At 42.9% G+C, this 23,552-nt stretch overlaps 1 protein-coding gene across 2 annotated transcripts in view; it reads left to right on the plus strand.

The window, feature by feature from the left end:
• The first annotated feature begins 10,682 nt into the window (after nucleotides 1-10,682).
• LOC147419068 (adenylate kinase family protein) overlaps nucleotides 10,683-23,552 on the plus strand; it is a 144,267-nt gene continuing 131,397 nt past the window's right edge. Inside the window, exons 1-4 of one of the 2 annotated variants that reach the window (XM_086506399.1) lie at nucleotides 10,683-10,999; nucleotides 12,072-12,173; nucleotides 12,255-12,383; nucleotides 12,451-12,585. In XM_086506399.1, the coding sequence (XP_086362525.1) occupies nucleotides 10,787-10,999; nucleotides 12,072-12,173; nucleotides 12,255-12,383; nucleotides 12,451-12,585 (579 nt within the window). In that variant the 5' untranslated portion in view covers nucleotides 10,683-10,786. The remainder of the gene's footprint in view (nucleotides 11,000-12,071; nucleotides 12,174-12,254; nucleotides 12,384-12,450; nucleotides 12,586-23,552) is intronic. The other variant, XM_086506400.1, reaches the window with a different exon arrangement.

Consider the following 23,552-nt stretch of genomic DNA (forward strand, 5'->3'; position numbering starts at 1 on the left):
ATCCCACAGCCAGATATGGCTATGAGCCATCTGTGAGCAAGTTTTCTCCTACAAAATCTCGGGACAACTGGTTACAGCAACAACCAGGTTAGCCAAGTTTAAGTTTTTCTTGTTTTTTCCATGTTTACACTTTCCTTGTCAATTATTGTCATTGTAAAAAGCAAAGTTCTTTGGCAATTTTACACGAAGCAAGGCTTCTCCCTTGTGCCGCGTTACTGCCCATTGACATGGAATCACGGGCGTTGGCACACAAGTTTGGGGAACTGGTATGACCAGCAGTTTGCTCCCATTTTAGGTGTGGTGATATCCCATTATGATGTACCACTACCAATGCAGATTGTGCAAGGCACTTTTGGTTTGGGCTCTCACGCTTGAGGCCGTCATATTAGCCAAGGGCTTACGCTTTTGCATGCAAGGCATGCTAAGCAAGTGGCATGGAGTCCACCACTTCATAGATTAAGCTTCCGCTATCACACTCGCAACTCTGTCAAGGACAGACTAAGTGATGGATTGTTGAACGTGATGGTTGGTTGCTATCAACACCCAACAATACTAAAAGGAACCTCAATCTAGGACTTATTTTACAGGCAAAGTGCCAAAGCTAAGTCGTACTCATACAATCACGACCCCTACAAGGTAGGTGAGTTAGGATGAGTTTTGTGTTTTTCTGTTATCTCTCTCAATGAACGAGTCATCCCGAAAAACTGTGGAATGCTTATACGATAAGCTGCAAGTCAGGCATAAGATGCGTAAGAGCACACAGCTTGGGCACACACTCTAGAAACTGAAGGAAAGTTCCTCAGCCCATCATGCTCTTCTTCTCTCGTTCTCTCTCTCTTTAAGGGAAAAATGAAAATCTTCTAAGAAGCTTTTGATATGTGTTTTGCTCATGAGTCATCCTGAGCCAAGGTGCTCTAACTCTCAGCTAACACGTGGCTAAGATGCTACTCCAATTCGTCTTCAACGACACAAGGGCTATGAGCCACATAGACTAAGAGTCACTGTCAGGCCAAGGGTAAGACCCAACTATTGGCATTCGTTGGGTGATTGTTCTCCAGATTGAACAGATCTACCCAGGGGAGTACACATCAACGTTAATGGACAAGCAAGAGTCTTGTCATTACGGATGTTTAGGGTGTCATTTTTGCACTACATGTTTTCAGTGCGACACTCAAGTTGAGTTTTTGATCATCTTCAACTCACCTCCGCTGATCTCTACAAGGAAGTATAGATGCAGCAATCAGTTGCGACAGCATGGCTGTCCACTAGAGCTAGGCAGTCCACTTGTGTGGATTCCCTGTTCTCTCTATAGCACTACGGAGTGTCTATGGACATATTGTTTTGGGGTACGACCCGGCGGGTGACTACTACATCACCCCATAGGCATTGAGGATCACAGTTTGATCTCTCCCAGTTAGCCTTTCAAGGAACGAATTTCTCAATCTACCACGCGGTAGTGGACAAATTCAACTTTTTTGGTTGATTCCAATCATTATGGATACAGTTGACTATGTTGATAATCGTTACCTGCTAGTTGAGCATTTTCTACAAAGGGTCTTACCAAGGGGTTTGCTTACGTAGATGTTAACCAAAAGGGTTGGATTGTGCAGGCAACACCCACGATTTCCAGTGCAGGTCGTATAAATATGCTTGAATATTTCAAAGCCATGCCACGGGCATGTTGGAACAGAGTATTTTAGACCGAAGTGTCCACTATACATTATGCTATTACGAACCTAGTTGTAGGGTTCGATTGGGCACATGTTGTCACGTGGGATACAACATGGTCTAGGAACTCAAGGAGTTCAGTTTAGCCAGTGTGGAGCATGATAATGAGGGTCCCTCTCACTCTTGTCGCAGAGTGTTTGTCGTTACCTCCACACACAAGTACAGCTCGTACTTGATGGATGTCACTTTTCCTGACATCCTTACTTGAGCCATATTCCACATGTGGAGAATATGAGTCTCTGGGACTGACACTGGCGCCCAATTCTTCATGATGTGTCACGACGAAGTCCCTAGGTGCTGGTCACATCCGTTCATTAGACCATTCGAAGCACACAGTATCAGGTACAATTTCAGTGGCAAAAAATTGTCGGGTACTAAGTACAGACTTGTTGTGATTACAAGTGCTGTGAAACCACCTTAACGGAGGGTTGTTTCTACATATAGCAAAGTATGCTACGTTCATGAGAAGGTCTCATGGTTGGTTCCTAGGTGTGACCGGGTTGTCACATTCTATTATGGTCCAACTTTTGTTACAAGATTTTCACGTACATACAATGGAAAGTCTCGTCATGGAATTGCGGTTCGGATATGTTTGTGTTAAATGCATGCACACTAGGTGTTATGGGCCCTAATGTTTAACACAAATTTATTCGGAGCGGCATGCAATTCATGGACATTATTGTTTCTACAATTTTTTGCACTGTCAGTGCAATTTCTCTTGTAGATTTAGTATGGGTGCCATACAAGGTGATGGCTAAGTCTGTGCGTTTGTGATTGGATGCTTGAAACTCCAATATGCTTTCACCCTAGTTGGTTGTCTCCATTCCATATCGAGTACATGGCTGGATACTCAATGATTGAGTCATAGTTTGTCGTCAGTCGTGGACGACTTTCTGTAAGTGGTTGGGGAGAAAGCACCTAACTCTTACTGCTGCTATTCATCCCGCATAGGATGGGCAGCCTACAAGCATTGTATTTAGTACTAAAGGATATGCAAAGTGCATACATTAGTAAACGACGCTAAAGGATATGCTAAGTGCATACGTTAGCAAGAAGTGAAACAATTGGATCGGTTACCTTTCTGGTTTGGAGTTTGCTTCATATGATGAAAGGCATGTTACGGCTAGTTTTAGTCTCTGCCTGTTATTCTCAAGTTATCAACCTTAATTATCAGTTTTGATGAGGTTGGCTACTGGCAAGAAACCACAGCAAGTCAAGGACTTGGTTGCTACTGATGAGTATGTCAGCATAGTACTTTCATGGAAAGATGAGCCGCGGTTGTATTGCACATTCCAGTACCTTCAAAAAGTCTGAAACCTGGGTATGCAGTTAGACATCTCTTAGTTGTGATAGCTCGTTTAGCATTCTCAAGAGAGTTCTAAATGGAGTCTTCACGCTCTTTTGATTATGGGTCGGTTAACCAAGACGGTTGCACAGGGACAACAATGTGGAAAATCAAGATGTTACTCTTGATTTCATTGAACCTCCCACTGAACCGGGTTCCGATTCAACGAACCGTTGGATCCATGAGGGATGCCACGGTGGAAAACATTAGTGTTCTTATGAAGATACCACCACTTGTGTTTTCGAGGATGAAAATGCTTCTCCAAGGGGGGAGTAATGTCATGCCAAGGGTAGGACTAGACGGGCACGGCCCGGGCAATGTGCCGGACACACATGCAGTAAAGGGGTCTATATATAGAAGAGGACCATGGGCCTGGCCAAGGGTCTATATATAGGATGGTTGGGAGGTTATTCGCATGTCTATCTACCCGCTGGTCTCACATTGGGCATAGTTTTGACTTCCCTTGGCTAAAAACTCTTAGGATCAATGAGTGAGGGACCCGCCTCCACCAACCCTCTTGCTTAACCGATTTCATGGCACCTTTTTGCATGTAAAATTGTCTTACTACAACACGTAAAACACCAGGACTATAATCACCAAGAATCGATTTACACCTAAACAACTGAGAAAAAAACCTCATTGTATTTTGAATGTCCAACAAGGCTCAATTGTCATAGCATAATTTCCAAGGCCACCTATACCCGAACTAATGTCCTATCCTAAAAGAAAACGATATGACTAACTAAGCTCGAACTTAAGTTTGAGCCACTCATACAACTACTTTGAAGCCTCACCTTCTTGGCTCCACCTTACAACTCTTTAAATGTATCATGTAGCTCAAACTTCAATTTGAGTCTCCTTCCAAATTCAAGGCTACTTCAACATAGCTTGGGTTTTTTCTCACACCTCTTGTTGCTCGTAGATTTCTAACACTTGAATGTGCATCTATGATCAAACTTGAGTTTGAGCTTTATACCAAATTCCATGGGTGCCTCCATGTAACTTGGGCTACATCTTGCAACCCGTGTGACAAGTATAGATTTCTAACACTTGGATGTACATTTAGGCTCAAACTTGAGATCGAGCCACCTACAAAATTCCATGCTTGCCTCTATGAACTTTGGCTTTGTGAAACTCTTTTTATCTAGGTATTTATAGCACTTAGATGTACATCTAGGATCAAACTTGAGCTTGAGCCTCCTACCGTCATGCGTGAGATCCATCTTGCAACTATTTTAAGCTAAAGATTTCTAGCACTTAGACCTACATTTAGGCTCCATCTATGCTCCGGCATTGTAACTTAGGCACCATCTTAGACCTATTTTCAGCTTTAAATTTCTAGCACTTAGATGTACATTTAGGCTCAACTTGAGCTCGAGCCTCCTACCATCCCCAATGGGTTGATTCAATATAACTCGAGATCCATCTTGTAACTCTTGTGAGCTATATATTTCTAGCACTTAGATGTGCATAAAGGCTCCATCCTCCTATCAAATTCCATGGGTGCCTCTGCAATGTAACATAGTCCCTATCTTGCAACTCTTGTCAGCTTTAGATTTCTAGCACTTGGATGTACATACAGGCTCAAACTTGAGCTCGAGCCTCCTACCATTCTCCATGGATTGACTCAGTGTAGGTTTTCTTAATTGAATGGGATGCAAGCTTTTGCCAAAATTGTGAGTGTATCTTGGGAATGCATTAAATTTTGAGTTATATGTTCAGACATACAATTTTACTGATATCTCTCGATTTTCTCAAAAATTGCAGGGTCCAGAACAAGGTGATTCAGTGTTTCTTGTTGATGGTTCCACAAGGAAAGCTCGTGGGGTCCTTCATTCCACTGATGCATCTCAACGTTGTGGTTTTGAATTGATTGGCACAACATGTGTGGCGATACATGTACTAGAAAGTTTTGATGACACCTTCTTGATTCCATTCATCACAATGGATGCAAGAACCATGTCTCAAGCAGTTGGAAGCATCATCAAATGGCCATTGCATAATATTGTTATGGACAGAGGAAAATCTCACACAATAGATGAGGATTTTCTTGTTGGTCAAGAAGATGGCTTGATAGATAGAGTGAGTTGGAAAGAGAAAAGAGTCATCCTTTGGGCTGACAATACATCTACAAAACTTGGTAATGGAGTTGTATTGCTGGTCCACCCATATGAGGCTATAAACTATACTGAACTAGGTGAGAGTAGCTTGGGTGTCATCGGGGGTGTCATTGTGGAAGGGTCGATGCATCCACATCAAAGTGATATTTCAAGTTTGAATTTGGTAAGCTGGCCTATTAGGCAGCTCACATTTGAGAATGGTGAGCCCTTGATCAAAGACATTGGATCTTCTTATGCCATTGAGGGTATTCAAGATTTCCTCATGGAAGAAACAAGAGATTCCCTTGACAGCTTATATGCTTCCAGTGATGACTATGAGGATGATGGCATAGATAACAACATTGAAACTAGTTTTGAAGAAGGTATCACCAGTACAGAACTAGGTCTTCTTCTTCATACTCAAAATGATAGAGAGCAGGATGCCATTGCCGGTGACTATGATATAAGAGATGGGACAGGTAAGAAAAGGAGTTATGTACATAGAGTTAGGCCTAGAAAAAAAAAAGGTAATGCTCATGCTTTCAACAAACAATGTGATGCTGCAAACATTCACAAAGTTGCAACAATTGATTGTTGTGAGATGCGATGCTGCCAGATTGGAAACATATCCAAAATCATGCAAGCGAGGGCAGACTTTTGGGGACAAAGCTACACTAGCCGATGCACATTTGCATTGGATTGTATGAGCATGGCTCATAGAAAAGATCAAGAAGAGGAATGCTTTGAGTTTACTTTTGATGGAAAGAAGGTATGTAGTAAAGCATGGTATGTAATGCATGGAATAGGAAAGTCAACATTTTACAGGCTGCGTAAAAAATTCTTGGATGGAGCATGTAGTGGCAATCATGGAAACACTGGAATAATAAGGAAGAGCTTGACACATGTTGAGATGGCAAAAGCACTCATACAAGGCTTCATAGATAATAATGCAGATCAAATGCCACATAAGTCAAGGAGAACCATGCATGGCACTCGGGAAACTCAACGTGTTCTACCAACGATGTACAAACAAGTGGACATTTTGCGGGAAGTAAACGACACACTTGTCACAATCGAATACAAAACGTTGTCACAGCCAACATTCTCAAGGTTGTGGAACACACTCTTCAAGATAGTCACTTTATCAAAATCAAGCACATTCTCTAAATGTGACATTTGCACATCAATAAAGGTCAAGCTGGAGTCTACCAAAAATCAGGTGGAGCGTGCTAGATACATGGCGCAGAGGAGAGCACACATGTTGCAACAAATGAGCTGTAGAAATCTGTACTATGCTTGGAGGAGCTCTTTAGAAATGAATCCAACCAAGTTCTTGTGCATTATACATGACAAGATGGACCAGAGTAAGACTGCTATACCACAGATTAAACCAGTTCCAAAATCTCTCAATAGACTTGAGAGGCTTCCAGTATCCTTGACAGGAATGCTCACTCATGGACATGGACAAACAGCTTATGGTCACTTTGCATTGGGATTATGGCCGAGTGATCCCAACTTCACAATTGTATCTCTCTCAAAATGTCTAAGAAACTTAGAAAGAAGAGATAAACATATGTTTGGTGACTTGAGCTTAGAAAAATCAAGTATAGAACCACGAACAAATCTTTTTGATTGTGTTTTGTCTTCAGCTTCTCTCTATCACCATATGAAAGTGCTTAAGGAGAAAACTAGTACTGCAAGGAACAGAGTGCTCAGAATGAAGAGGCAGAGACTGATCTAATCACAAATGTGAATGTGGACACTGAGAATTTTGCTTCTAGACAGGGAAATGGTTGTCCAAGGATGCAATCAATCTTTGCTACTAATGCACATGTACAGGAGGATGGCAATGTATTTGGATTCAAGAGGTTGCCAAGAACATTTTTGTTGCAACTTGACAGTTGTGGTTCAGAAAATAAGAATCGATATGTGTTTGCATTCCTATCATTGTTGGTTGCACGAGGAGTATTTGACACTGTGCAACTTGGATTTGTTATGGTTGGTCACACTCATGAAGACATTGATGCATTGTTCAGTCGCTTTTCTAAGAAGCTTAGAAACAAGCCCTTTTTACATTTCCACATTTGATGAAGATCTTCAGTGAGTGTGTTAGCATGCATCTAGCACCTTTTCTCCTACAAAAGGTGGCAGACTTTAAAGGATTTGTAAAGGGGTTCTTACATGATGGAGCAGATTGCTTAGTGGGTCATTCAAAGCCATTGCAATTTAGGTTCTATATGAGTGATGGAATACCTTTAATGCAGTACAAAGTGCACCCTGAAAATGTGGATTGGTTACCCCAAAATGGTATAGAGTTACGGAAGAGAAATGACCAAGGAGGAGCCAAGCTTCCTGAAGGTGTTCCAAAAGTATTACCACCCTTTGAGTATGTTAAAGATAGTGAGAAAGTTATGGAAGGATTAAAGAAGTATGCTAGTTGGTGAAAAGATCACTTGCAAGAGAAAGGAGATGAAAGTGAGTATGCTAGGTGGATCAACCCAGTTCTTATGTACTCGGAGAATCTCATGCAAGCTATGCAAAACCCTGGACAAAGTGAAAACACTTTATTTGATGACTTTTGGCCAAGGAGTATGTGTGAACAAGATCATCCTCTTGAAGCTCCATTGGAAGATGGTCTAGATGAAGCACTTGACATAATCGAGGGCCACTATTGTGGTCTAATGCGCAACAAACCTGCTGAGGAGTTCAACCCAACTCTTGATGTGGCAAAGGGAGACTTTGTACTTGTGCAACCTTTGATGAAAATTACCCAATTTGGTTCGGAGTGGCAGCAACAGATCTAGAAATGGTTCCAATTAGTCCACCCATAGCTAGGGCCATTATCAACATTGATAATGGCATCCCATCTTTGTAATCTTCAAGAAATCTTATTCAATATGAATGGTGTTTTTTTCCACTTTGGTTACCCAAGTTTTTCTTGCAACTTATATTTTAATTGTTTTATCAAATGAAGCATGTGTGGGAAAGAAAATTTTGTTTTGGGTGTATGAGCATGTGTGTGTGTGTGTGTGTGTGTGTGTGTGTGTGTGTGTGTGTGTGCGCGCGTACATGTGCGCGTGAGCGTGTGTGTGTGTATTTGTAAACTGACATGTGCAAAAACACTCTAGTGTATAGTATGGTTGTTGAAAATGGACCATATTGGATCTTGCAGACTCATAAGCATCCACTAAACATTGTATCTCAGTTTTCATATGTGCAACAACCTAGTACAATACAACCTTACCTCAAGTCCATGAGACACAAAGAATCATCCCAAATGTGTGAATTTTTCCCTATTTTCCTAAATATGTGTTTTCTGTACATGTAGATCCCCCTTGAGGTCTACTAAGTATTGCTTTCATTCTTGTATGACACCCCTAAAGGAGAACACGCACACACTGATGTATGGTGCCACAATAAGTGAATGCCGATTTGCATTAGGTTAACATAATTGTTAGGTTTGTATGGTATACAGAAAGGAATGTGTTTGTATTGAATGACACAATCATGCTTGTTTTTGGTATTATCCTCTAGTGGGAGATTGCATGGGTTCGTCACATACATCAGAATATTTTTGAACGTTTTTGTAATACATAGCCAACCAATGTTGACGAGTGGTGTGGGGAATGTAGAAATGGTTGCTTATGGGTGAAGTCCTGCGGTTTTATCTGGTTCGAAAAGAGCAAAATTCTTGATTATATTCAATCAAGTATCTAGCCCTAGTGGTGTGCTTTCATTCGCGAACTATACTTCTAAAGGTGAACACACTTATACTCTTCTCTATGTATCCGTAAGATGATGGTTGATTTGTATTAGGTAAACATGACTATCAAGTTTGGGTAGTTTACACAAGGGGAGTGTATGTATATTGATTGACATAATCATGTCTTATTGCCTGGTGGGAGAGTGCATGGTGTTCATCATAGACATCATAATGGTTCGCACATTTTCTATAATGTTTAGCCCAGTCAAGGATGATAAGTGGTATGGGAAATGTAGAAATTAATGCTTATGGGGGGAATTCCTGTGGTTTTATTTGATCCTGAATGAGCAAAGTTCCTAGTCCTAGAAGGGCAATTATTTGACCATGTTGGCTTGCTTTTATTCTTGAAATACACCTCTAAAGGTGAGCACACACATGCATTGTGGTATGTAGCCGCAAGAGTGATGGTCGAGTTGCATGACTGTCAGGTTCGTATGGTATACACAAGGGATGTGTGTGTATATTGACTAACACAATCATGGCTTGGTCTTGGTAATGCTGGCCGATGGAGATTGCATGGTGTTCATCACAAACATCATAATGGTTCTGAACTTTATTGTAATGCATAGCCAGGTAATGATGATGATTTTTTTTGGAAAATTTAGAAATTAAGGCTTATGGGGTGTTTTCCGAAGGTTTTATCTGATCCGAAAGGAGCGGAATCTCTGATCCTATATATTCATGAATTTGGGCCTGTTGGTTGCATTTTGTTGAATAAATAACCGTATGCAATAATAGAACTCAAATAGTTGATTGCGGATTCCATACTGCACAAGTTGTTCCAACCGGCTCATGGGCTTTTATGAATGTGCTAACTCTGACTAACACACACACACACACACACTCTCTCTCTCTCTCTCTCTCTCTCTCTCTCTCTCTCTTAAATACACATGCATACATGAATACACACTTCTCTTGCTAAATGCAAGCATTAGGATATAGTTTAGATGGCATTTTTTGGGTATGTGCTGAGTGGTTGGAAGTTCAACACTGAAATAATCACTGTTTACTTTTTCTCTGGCTGGGAAAGCATTCAATCTTAAAATTTCTCTTTAAATGTGATTTGGTTACATTACTTGGTTGCATGGTTGGCTAGGTATAAGCTGGTTAATGAAAATAACTATATTTTACTTTTTCATTCGCCCATGTACTAGAAAGCTTAAGCATATTCATAAGGTTTACTTGAAGTTATTTAAGACTCGTTGTGAATGGTCTATGAAAAAACAAATAGAAGTCTGACAATTTTCTTTACAAAAGGTATAATGATTGCCAGTTCTTATGAAACGCATACTTGTCTAATACAGGAATCAAGCAAATAAAGGATGACTGCACGAATTAGAGTGAACACTAGTCCACAGAAAATTAAAGCAAATAATAACAAGTTACAAATGGTTAGATTGGAGTACAAATCACCACAGTAGAACTCTATAGGACTAAAGAATTCTTGCATAAAAAAGTTGAAAAATCTCTCAAACCTGTCATTGTAATTGATCATAAATTAGGATAGTAGGGGGTTGTTCTGGGGGGCGTAAAGATGGAAAAATAGAGAGAGAGAGAGAGAGGGAGAGATTTTGGACAATTTTAAGAAAATATTTCTAAACGAGACCCAACTAATTAGAAGATGGCATCACATAAACCTAAGACCCAGCTAATTAGAAGATGGCATCACATAAACCTAAGGCCAGCCCAAGCCAAAAATATGTAGGAAAAGATTTTGTTCTCCATTTTTCCTTCTTCTCTAAAGTTTCAGTTAAAGGTGGAAGCACGTTGAGCTCACTCCAATCATCATCATCTGCAATCCGCGTTGCCGTTAAGGTTGCAAAGTAGGAGAACAGCGAGGTGGAGGTCGCCATGGGTACTGCCACCGTCCCCGCTCTCTGCTTCTGCTCCTCATCATGCAGCGACACAGGACAGCAGCTTTCCTTCACCTCTTCGTTCTTTTCGCTGGCCTCCTCACAGCTTCAAATGAAGAATGCTGATCATTTTCTCGCCCTCAACACTTCCAGGTCATCCGTCCAAGCTGGCTTCCCCCAATGGCGACTCAATGGGTTCAAAATCAATTGCGTGAGTGGTCTTCAGTCCGACCTCCAAATTTGACTATGGGCGTTAGGAGCTGGGCTGGTAGGAGTAATGCATGTTGGACATGAGGTTGAAAATTTTGATTCCCTTCTTCTGTGCTGGTCATGTCGAAGTCTGCTTGCCCTCGGGGTGGCAGGAAAACTAACCTGGTTGGCTGGCTGAGACTCTAGTGGCATGATTGCTAGTAAAAAGCTCATTCCATCTTACAAAAAGTATTATTTCATTCAAGAAGATTCGCACGTAATGATCAGTATGTCATACATTAGCCATCACCTGCTGTACTCATCAACAGTCCAGCTTTGTTCAATGTTGCATTGTCTGCCACTCATAATCAATACATAGTTGCCCATAATCGGACTTCCATTTGGTTAATCTTTTCAACTGAAAACAGTGATTGCACTGGGTCTTTTTCAAGTCTTTTTATTGCCTTGAGCAAGCTATGCGTTTTACTGGGTGAGAAAACGCATTGTTGTTAGTTAAACTATTCTCTAGGAATTGTGCAATAAACATTGCAGACAGCTCGAGCACATCAGCTGTGCGGCCAGCCAGCCGGCAAGGAGGAGGGAGAAGGCAGCCTGCTTCTATCAGTAGTGATCTAGAGCACAACAGGATTGGCGGTTGGAGGATTGATGATCCAGAGGATGCCTGCTAGGAGAGAAGCATGTGGGAAGAGAAGGTAGAGCATGAAGCGGGCCATTGAGCCTGCTGCGGGAAGGGTGCTACACCCGCCAGCCAGCTATGGTCTGACCATGAAAGTGCTTCCCACGTCAGCTCTTGCACCTGCACACTTCAATTTGGCTGGCCTGCTGGAGCCTATGTGCTTTTGCTAAGTTTGTTTGCAAAGAAAACCACTTATCAAGAGAAACTATAAACTTTAAAGGTGTGTCATTTGATTTTACTCGGGCTTATAGGTGTGAGGTAAACTCAGAAGTCCAATTGTTTCTTGTAATAGCTCATCTAGATGTAAATTGGCAAGCAGGCTTTGTTTAGATTTGTTGTAATTGACCTTTAGCTGGTGTTTCACTTGTTACAATTGCTGTTTAACTTATCATGACAGGCTTTAACCGAATCGAGGGCCAAACAAGCACCGTTGGGGGTGATGATATCAGGTGCACCTGCCTCTGGCAAAGGAACACAATGCGAATACATCGTGGAGAAGGTGTGCCAGTGTGCTGCAACTTGCTTTCTTCTCTCTCATGGTTAACACCACAGGCCTTGATGTGACTTGGAATCATGGCAGTATGGATTGCTTCATATTTCTACGGGTGACCTTTTGAGGGCTGAAGTAGCTGCTGGGACTGAAAATGGTTTGAGGGCCAAGGAATATATGACCAAGGGCCAACTAGTGCCAGATGACATTGTCATTCGGGTAAGTGCTGTTCATTGATGCCTAAGTTACTTATTCTTGGTTTTGCAAAATGCTCCTTTCATTGCAGATGGTGAAAGATAAACTCGAGGAGGCCTCTGCTCAAGGAAAGGGGTGGTTATTGGATGGTTTTCCTAGAAGTCCCTTGCAAGGAGATGCGTTGAAGGCATTGGGAATACGGCCGGATGTGTTTGTTGTGCTTGATGTACGTCCTCTATCCTTGCGTCTGTGCTATAATAACTAAGTAGAGCTCCATGGAGCTCGTCCTTTTATTTTCCTTGGATGAGGATGATGTAGTCTACGATTCAAGAACTTGGTTTTGTGTAAGTTCACCTGAATTGCCATAATTTCAAGAAAATGAAAAGTTGCATTTTTTTGGTTGATGTAAAAAATCATGAGAGGTTCTTAATAATGAATGTTGTGAAAATAACAAATTATGAGAAGTAATAGGCGTACCTATTAGAATTGTGCACGCAGTGGACGAACGCATGCGAGAGGACAATTTGTAGAACCTATGAATTTGGCCATAAGTTTGATGTTGATACCATGGGATAGGGGCATTCTTTTACTAGTCCTAATGAATTTGCTCGACCCAATTCAATCTGTCAAAAGTAAAAAATACCTCATAATTGACTTAGTTTTAATTGGGACTTCATATAAGATCATACCTTGAGCACCCTCTTTGCAATTTACAGTGGACACAACTAGGAAATCAAGTTGCTGTGGAAGCTACCATTGCCACCTAAGCACGTACAAATGTTGAGTAAACACTAGATATTGCTACCATCCACTTATCACCATAGTAATGCCTTTTTGAATACCAGTTGCCTTGTAGAAGAATCAATTTGTCACCATAGTAATGCCATCTTTGTGCAAGGTGCCTCTCAGAAGAATGAACAGACCACAGAAGAATGAATTACTAGTAGTCCACACTATGTTCAAGATCCTCACTAGTCGAACCGTATTGTTGATGTCCCATCCAAGATTCTTTCCGAAAGTTAACCTTCAAACAATTAGTGCCCATAATCCTGCTAGAACGACTTGATTTTTAGTGACTTCAATCAAAGAGGAAGGAGGAGAGGTCAACCTCATGATTGTGGAGGTGGTAGATCTGTACACCCATAGAGAGATGGTCTCTATAATTGTTGCGGCTTAGCCCTACCCATTCATGCAAATGGATTTTGATTCCAAAATCTTTTAAGGTTTTCAGCGGCAAATTCACTTTTTTACCAGAAAATTTCAGCATGTGCATAGTTGACGTTTCTCGATCTGCTTGTTGTTTGTTTAAAGTTAATAGGCAGCGAAATTCTTGTGGACAAAGGAAGATGGATTTACAAGCATTTGGAAGCATGCGAGATAGAGATCCATTCTTATGGAATGAGAAGAATCAATTGTTTGAGAACTTGTTTGGAATCACTGCCCAGACCTGTTCGACCTTGTTTGAGAATACTATTTGGATATTGTTCTTGTTTGGGTCTGTTTGAACCTTGTTTTGCCAGTTTCTGAACTTGTTTGGATCCGGTTGGTATTCTGTTTGACTTGTTTGAAAATCTTCTATACCAAGTTACAAAAGTCTTGAGTATTGTGTTGTGTGAATTAAAAATCTTATGTGTGGAGAGGCGAGAGTTTGAGTACTGTATAGATGTGAACTGGAAATATTCTGTGTAGGCAGATAAGAGTAAGAGTACCGTACAAATATTGAGGAGGTTTTATGTAATAATGTTTACGTGAGTGCATCAATAAGTTGTGCATACGTGGAATTTGCATTGGCATGGCATTTTGTCGCATTGGTGAATCATTTATTTGACTCTGTGCATCAAGACTCAAGAGTTTTGCATAGACGAGATAAACTAGATACGTGGTCTTAATCCGCATGAGATGAGAGATGAGTGGATGAGGTTTTTTGTACTTGTCTTCCGGATTACCTATTTGAGGTACTGATTGTATGTCTCTATCCGAAACCATGTGGATTGAGCTATATTGAGGCAATGCTATGCTCTACTGTAGTCTCCACAATGTTAAAGGCAGTTTACCGTTTAGTGTATTTTCTTGGGTTACCAAGTGGTGAAGAAGGGTTACAAGTGTTATGAACCCGCTACAAAGCAAGTGTATGTGTGTAGATATGTCATGTAAGGTGCAGCGGAATGAATGTTGTATTTTCTCAAGATTAGTGATCTTTATTGCTCAAGCTTCCTTTTAGTTCTTAGGGAAAGAGAGAGCTTTCCGTCTTATGGAGAGTGCTATGATCACGAACAAAGCGAGTGGATATTGTGCGTGCAAGTGAATGAGACTGAGAGAAGGAGAGAGAAAAGATACGACACCCGAGAGGTTGTAAAACCCTCCTCCGAATGCCTCACTCTCGTCGGCGAGAGTGGTATACTTTGATTGCACAAAGGTGTACAATGCGAATGCAATGGATTGATGCAATGGGACTATGCCGACGACGACGACGGTGACGACGACGACGACGACTTGATGGCTGAAATCTGTGATCTTCTAATCGCTGAATTCGAGGACGGTTTTGTTGGCTGAAAATGACTATTTTGGCTGCGTTTTTATGGCTGAAAATGGGGGAACATCTGCAACCAACTTGGGGGCTGATCTGCTTCTGTGTCTAAGGCTGAAACTGCGAGTATCTGCTGCGGATTAAGGCTGAAAACAAAAACGCTGATGGTTCCTGCTGCTAGCCAAAAACGTTGGGCTGATCTGGCTCTGCAATCCAAAAACGCTGATTGGGCTGTTTTGGGAAAACGCTAGGGAAGCTTGATGAATCTGCTGGTGATGGCGGAGATCTGCAAACTCTAGGGGCTGAAGATGGATGGTGATGGCTTGCTGTGGAAGGGATCGCCAAGGATGGGGTCAGGATGCAAAAACGCTAGGGGGGTCATGAGGGGGGGGGTACTGCTGAGAAGTTGCCTGTTGAGCTGGAAGCTCCTGCTGCTTCTTCTGCCAGAAAGTGCTAACTTGGGTTTGCTTATATATCAACTTAGCAAAATTGCCCTACCTGCTTTTGTTGGAAAGTCACTTAAAAATAATAAGTGAAATAGCGAAAAATAGGAAAATAGGCTAAATGCACTGGAAAATTCCCCTAATTGATGCTAATGGATTCTGATGGGAATTCCGATGATCATGCTATGTGCAACCGGAGGATATGCATTTATGCTAAGTGACTAGGTATGCACGGTCTACGAATAGATCCACAAAAGTGCCAGATCACTGCTAATCTAAACTGACTGGACTGACTGAACCCTGATCATGCTGTAGCTTGTCCACGGACACATAGGGTTGGGATGTGTCACGTGACATCCCCTCCTTTTCAAAGTGAGGTACTTGTACCGAACTATATGGCGTCGAGGGAGATCGCCAACAACATCCGGAATCCTAGAAGGGACTCTTCGCCGGCCACTCTGCTGTGTGGGTTGTGCGGTACTTGAACTTTGTAAAGGTCTGCAACGCTTGCTTCTTTGGGCCGCGCCGAAAACGACTCAAAGTCTTTTGTGGCTCCTTTAATGCTTCAACTTCGTCTAGAGTCCTGCTTCTTTCGTCTTCAAGAATCTCCATGGCTGAAAATTCCTGAAACCATCTCCAACACAAAACCATGAACATACCCATTCCATGTAAAGTGAAGGAAAAAAATCTTGTCTTCTCTAAAGACCGTGTATGCAATGTAAATGAACATAGAGACGGAGTGACAACCCGTTCATCAAACACATGCACACAATGAGGTCGAATCTTTTCTGTTTGATCGAAATCAATCAACTGTGGCAAATCACAATGGAAATGCCCATGTTTGGTGCTCATACTATCATGTGCTCTTTCTACAACTGTGTCATGCCAAGGAAGAGACATGGAACGTGACTTCCTTACATACAAACTTTTCAGCTTTTTATGAATAATCCGCATACATTCGTGCTCATCCATGAGAGAAACGTGCTCAACATGCAATATGTCATGCCTAGGAAAAGGGATCACATAACGATGCTGACTAAAATACAGGAAACGATCACGAATGAAACACTCGAACCATGCGTGCGTATCAATCATGCGAACACATAATACTCCCTGTAAGGGTTCTGTGGACCTAGGCTCGAGAGCCAAGATCGGTTCATCCTGAAGGGGTTCTTTGGACCTCGACTCGAAAGCCAAGATCGGATCTTCGTGATTGATCGAATCTACAACAAGTTTAGTTTCGCTAGAAAAAGCATCCACTAACACATAATCACTAACACATAATCCTTGTGAACAATCACATCATCTTCATGCAATTCATCATGCGTGTGAGAAATCACATCTTGATCATGCAAATAAATCATCATGCTTGTCATTGGCATCCAAATCATCATGCTTAGCAATATCATTCAAATCATCATGCTTATCTTTGTCATCCAAATCATTGTGCTTATCATTGTTAATCAAAACATCATGCAAGTCATTGTCAATCAAATCATCATCATGCTTCACACAATCATGCAAATCCTGTGTGTCATGCTTTGGAGAAGAAGAGACTGAGAGAGTCTCCGTCTCCTGAATCTCTTGCATCTGTGTCGGCACGGGATACAAGAGTCGCAAGCACTCTTGCATGTGTCGGTTGCGCCGTTCTTGTCTTGCCTTTCTTTCGGCTTCTCTTTCTGCTTTGTCTTCTGCGTATCTGCGTTTCATTTCTGCCATTCTTTCCATAAACATATGCTTTAACTCCTCCATAAGAGTCGGTGCAATCGTTGTCGTAGATGGGGAAGGGTCGGAAAAACCTCCTGGTGGGGAAAATTCTTCTTCGCCTCTCTCATGCTCATCACCTCCAAGCGAAGTATCCATTCCGCTTCGAGTGATGATCATTCTGAAGTCGTGGGTTCTTGTGGGTTCTTGTGGTCTGGGTTCTTAAGTTCACGAGGAACTTGGTTTCTTGAGGGTCTTGGGTTCTTGAGGGTCTTGGGTTTTGAAGTTCACGAGGAACTTGGGTTCTTGGGAGTCTTGGGTTCTTGAGGTTTTCTTTCGCTTGCAAATCGCGTTGGAGAAGGATCTTCTCTTCACCCGAGTTCTACCCTTTTCTGCGGGCGCACCCCTTGGTAGCCTTGCGCTCACACCAAGGTTGCTATTTCCCACCTCACGTCGATTGGCCGGCCGCTAAGTGCACGGTCCGCTCTCAATGAGTGAAAAGAGACACAAGGGGAGGCTGGACAAGCCCTTCTTTCTTGGGATTCCTGTCACTCTTCAACAAAACACGATTAGGAATCGCCACGCCCAAGTAAACTTGGGTTTGTGCGACCTCAACAAGCAAAAAAAATTCTTGTGGTTCTTGTGGTTCTTTCCTTGAGTAATGTAGAACACTTCAAAGCTCTGATACCGATGTAAGGTGCAACGAAATGAATGTTGTATTTTCTCAAGATTAGTGATCTTTATTGCTCAAGGTTCCTTTTAGTTCTTAGGGAAGGAGAGAGCTTTCCGTCTTATGGAGAGTGCTATGATCACGAACAAAGTGAGTGGATATTGTGCGTGCAAGTGAATGAGACTGAGAGAAGGAGAGAGAAAAGATACGACACCCGAGAGGTTGTAAAACCCTCCTCCGAAGGCCTCACTCTCGTCGGCGAGAGTGGTCTACTTTGATTGCACAAAGGTGTACAATGCGAATGCAATGGGACTATGCCGATGACGACGACGACTTGATGGCTGAAATCTGTGATCTTCTAATCATTGAATTCGAGGATTGTTTTGTGGCTGAAAATGACTGTTTTGGCTGCGTTTTTATGGCTGAAAATGGGGGAACATCTGCAACCAACTTGGGGGCTGATCTGCTTCTGTGTCTAAGGCTGAAACTGCGAGTATCTGCTGCGGATTAAGGCTGAAAACAAAAACGCTGATGGTTCCTGCTGCTAGCCAAAAACGTTGGGCTGATCTGGCTCTGCAATCCAAAAACACTGATTGGGCTGTTTTGGGAAAACGCTAGGGAAGCTTGATGAATTTGCTGGTGATGGCGGAGATCTGCAAACGCTAGGGGCTGAAGATGGATGGCGATGGCCTATTGTGGAAGGGATCGCCAAGGATGGGGTCAGGATGCAAAAACGCTAGGGGGGTCATGAGGGGGGGGGGTACTGTTGAGAAGTTGCCTGTTGAGCGGGAAGCTCCCGCTGCCTCTTTTGCCAGAAAGTGCTAACTTGGGTTTGCTTATATATTAACTTAGCAAAATTGCCCTACCTACTTTTGTTGGAAAGTCACTTAAAAATAATAAGTGAAAATAACCAAAAATAGGAAAATAGGCTAAATGCACTGGAAAATTCCCCTAACTGATGCTAATGGATTTTGATGGGAATTCTGATGATCATGTTGTGTGCAACCGGAGGATATGCATCTATGCTAAGTGACTGGGCATGCACAGTCTACGAATAGACTCACAAAAGTGCCAGATCACTGCTAATCTAAACTGACTGGACTGACTGGACTGACTGAACCCTGATCATGCTGTAGCTTGTCCACGGACACATAGGGTTGGGATGTGTCACGTGACATGTCAGATGCAGTGAGCATGAACACTAGTAGAAGCAGAAGCTGCTTATGGTATGTGCATGAGGAGAAAGAAAATGTGCACTATGACATTGATGAGCTAGGGCTGTATACTAGAAGTGTGTCAGGTCGAAGAGTGTCAAAGCAAAGTGAATCTATGGAATGGTCATTCGTGAGATTAGAAGCAAGATGACAAAGGAAATAAGAAAGTTCTTGCACATGCAAGGGTTGTAGAAAGCATAGATGATCAACGCATGTGAGAACACTTGGCAGGGCTGAAGAAAAGAATGCAACATAGATGAGAAGGTCAAAATGGTGCGCTATCTAGTTGACAGGCTCACGTCCAATGCATGTATGTGTATGCACTATGCATTTATGGTTTCTTGTGTTCATCATGAAGAGCCTACACATTTCCAAGAGGCATTGAGAACCGAAGTGGGAATTGACAATAGACATGTTGTAAGTATGTGCTCTCACATGCAAGGGTTAAAGAAAAGAATGCACCATAGATGAGAGGGTCATAAAGAGTGCTAGTTGATAGGGTCAGGTACAATGCCTATATGCGTATGCGTTATGCATTTATGTCTTCTCGTGTACATCACAAAGAACCTACACATTTTCGAGAGGCAATTGGAAAGCTTGAGTGGATTCAGTAAATAGATGAAGAGATGGATATTCTTGTTAAGAAGACTTCGGATTTGGTGAAGTTACGGATTGGGAGGAATGCCTTTGCTTTTAAATGGGTATATGAGGTGAAATGCAAGTAAGATTGTAGTGTAGAAGGTTACAACTCAAGATTAGTTGCCAGAGGGTAAGCTTGAACGCATGGGCTTTATTGTGATGAGATGTTTAGTCCGTTTGCAAAAATAACAAGGCAATAAGGACAGTGATTGCATCATCAACAAAGGCGGGAAGCTATGTCAAATGTATTTGAAGAATGCATTCCTTAAGGGGAATCATAAGGAAGGGGTGTACATGTAGCAACACAGAGGCTATGTATATCTAGAATATCTTGGTTATGTATGTCAGAAATCATTATCTAGTTTGAAGCAAGCACCTAGAGCTTGGTGTGAAAAGATAAGCAAAATAGTGGGATTTAAGCAGTCCATTGTGGCTCACTCCTTGTTTGTGAAGCATATATAGATGGAGAGATTGTGGTGATAGTTATCTATTTTGATGATTTGATTCTTACGAGACGCTAAATATAAGTTTGGACATATCTTGGATTCATCTAGGTATCTTGTTTAGTCGTATAGTGAACATGCAAATTTCACATGATGAAGTTTTCATTTGAGTTACGACCAATTAACATTGTGCTTAGTTTTTCTATCTTCTGTGGTGCGCATGCCCTATCAAGTACCTTATTTTTGTGCTACTTTTTCTATTTAATGCTTCTCTTAGTGCTAGGCTTCATTATGGCTGAGTCTGCCTTGCATTGCATCTCAAGAGTTATGACAAAAACTCATCAAGCAGAACTTTATATTGATGTATGCTCGTGTGTGTATGTGGTGCGGGTGTGTGGGAGCATATAGTAGTACTTCCCACTATTGGGCATTGACGATGTGAGTGCGGTTGTAATATTTTGTTAGTACTATGCATGATGGAGCTGATGGTTATATTGACTGCGGATGACTACCATGAGTTTATGCCCTGCATTGGCCTTTAGAGGTGAATTTGGGCATATCCTAGATTCATCTATGTATATAGATCTTACGAAAAGTCATGATGAAGAGATTTTAGCTATCAAAAAGGAACTTATTAAAGGAGTTTGACACGAAGAGTTCGGTTGCTTCTTGGGTATTGAAGTGAGGCATTTTGATGGTGCAAAGACAATATGCCTTGTTAGTTTTATTCCGTGATGAGACATTTTTTTTTCTCGAGAAAAATATCCTTCCATTAGTTAATAAAACTGCCCATAGGGCTACAAACCACCTCTACTAGAGAGGGGTACATCAAAAAACATGGGGAGGCTCTCCTAGTGAGAAAACAAAATGTACAATGAGGGCTAAATCACAAATTGGGAGGAGGAAAGAGCCACATAGGTGGACGGTAGTGCCATCTAGGCGCACCTAGGACCAAAGTGAAGAAAGGCCTTGGGCGCCAGAGTCGTTGAAAAGCCTCTCTACGCTCCTGCATGCAATCGAAGTTGCCCTGAAGTCTCTCGAATTAACCCCTGAGAGTGTGCATCAACTCTAACCAAAATGGCCTGACGCGAGCTCCCAATACCCCTCTCTTTCTCTGCACCCGTCGTGGGGGGTAAGCATGCTGAAGTGTAGGTCAACCCCCCTGGATCACGGTCATCCTGCTTGTAGAGGCTAGCTCAAAATGGAGCGCAGGGCCCGTAAGGGTGGACCAGGCTGCAACACCCCAAGTGTACTGTTGAGCTGTGGAAAGAGCTGGCATCAGCGAAAGAACCCGAAGCCAAACCTGTCGTGCCATGGGACAGTCCCACAGACAATGACATTGATTGTTTAAAGGATGGTCACAAGCTGCAAAGGTTGTCGAAACGCCACTGTGTACTAGCCAGCTCCCCACTGTTGTAGCTCTGTGTGCAACAAGCTATTGGAACAAAGTGACTCTCCTCGGCTGTATGGAGTCCCACAACCGCTCCCAAAAACCTGACAAGAACTCAGCTGTGAGACCCTCCTCCTTCCAATGAAGTGCTGCAGCAGGACGAGCCTCTCTCTATGCTGCCAGTATGTGGCATTCCAATCGAATAGTGTATTGAAAGAAGGAGATCCCAGGATGATCAGCTGAAGAGAAGGGGTCTCTCCAAATTCACTCTCTGGGGTCCCACTGCACTCGTGCTAGAGGACAGCTCTCCCAAGCCCAAAGCCGCCAGTGGCATGTCGCAAGATCTGCTAGGTCAGTATCTATGACAAGTCCTCCTACAGATTCCCACTACTGGCATCCTCTGAAAACAACACTCTACAACCTGTGGAGCCTCTACTGAGACTGTGTAGGCCACCCTCTCCCCGAATCTCAAAGAACATGGGGGGGTACAGACTCCGAGCAAGCACGGACTACAATGAGGACCTCCAGTCGCGTGAAGGCCCCCATCCTTCTGGGAGTTGGTGTCTGTAGAGGGGTGAGCCAATCAACTGGTAAAGCCTCTGTAATATCTTGGCACATGCTATGCACCCCTCTCATGCCTTGTAGCTAGATGCTCTGTGCCTCCTCGGGCAAACCTGAAAATTGAAGCCAGTCGCCGAGAGTGCGGGCTAGACCCTCTACCATGGGACCCCAAGAAACATGAGGCCTACTACCAATGAGGTGGCCTCTTTGAGTGCTAACCATGGGGTTCCAAACAAGGGGCTGTCTGAAGCGCTCCTCCGTGCAAGTGGGCTGGTGTTGCTCCAGGCCACTCCTCAGCTGCTCCCAAGCCTAAGCAAGCTCGCAGCAAACCGATCCTCCAACCTCCTACTCAGACCAACTATGCGCATCTCTGTAACGATCCATTTGATGGAAGGGCTCCAAGGGTCTCCAATATGAGGGACTTGAGCTCGAAGCGGGTGAAGCAACAACTCCTTCCAGGGCTCCTCTCCCGGAAGCAGTCCTCTGACAACAAACTTCCCAAGAAGGGCTCTGCTCTGTTGTGCTGGGTCTATGATCCAAGCCCCCCGTGAGAACATGGTAAGGTGACGACCTGCCAGACTACTTTGGCACGGACTAACTTGGTGTTGCGCCCTGACCAAAGAAAGTTCTTGACCAGTCTCTCTAGCTGGCTGATACAAGAGCTCGAGAAGATCCAACAAGACGTGATGTACCACATAGTAGCCAACAACACTTGGTTGGCCGCTACAACTCCGCCTGCCAAAAAGAGCGATGCCGAGCTCCAATGCAACAACTTCCTCCTAATGGACAAGAGGGGAGTAGTCTACTGCTCAGGGGACAAGTCCAAACCAAGCTGACAACCTAGATAACGAATTGAAGTCCTTGGGGGAATCCATCCGAAACCCTCAGCTAGCGACCAATTAGACGTAGGAGCACTGTCAAACCCAGAAAGCTACTGTCTTCCTTTAGTGGATCAGTGCTCCTAAAGCACAACAAAACACCTCAAGAGCTTGCTCACACCTGTGCAGATTGGCCTCCTGGCCCTCCAAGTACAAGGCTGAGTCGTCGGCAAACTTAGCATCAAGTAGCTCGTTTGCCCTAATAGGGAGCTCGAGACCACACAACCCAACCTGCTGAGAAGTCAAAAATGTGCTCGTTGCCTGAACATAGAATAGAAAGAGGAAGGGGGCTAGAGGGCAACACTCTATGACCGAACGCGTGAGCATGAAGCGTTTCCCTCCTCCCCCTGCCAAGAGCACCTAACTGTGCACACACTTGTAGAGAGCTGACACACCTCTAATCCAAGCATCTGAAAAACCCATCCTGCATAGAGTGCCCTCCAAGAAGTCCCAGTCAACTCTATGTAGGCCTTCTCAAAATTGAGGAGTATCACTAGATCCCCTCGGAGACGCGCGAGGGCAGACGCCTCCCAAAAAGTGAAGATGTTGTCAAGGATACTATGTTCCTTGACAAAACCTGTCTGGGTCCCATGTATAATGCTCTCTAGTAGTGGCTGAATCCTCAAGCTCAGAGCCTTTGCTAAAATTTTGTATTCAATTAAGGATAGTGATGGGTCTCCACTGCCAAATCTCATCCAAGGAGCCTCCTCCTTGGGAATAAGGT

This window comes from Adiantum capillus-veneris, chromosome 29 (assembly GCF_014529385.1).
Source record: "Adiantum capillus-veneris isolate H3 chromosome 29, ASM1452938v2, whole genome shotgun sequence".
Lineage (NCBI taxonomy): Eukaryota > Viridiplantae > Streptophyta > Polypodiopsida > Polypodiales > Pteridaceae > Adiantum > Adiantum capillus-veneris.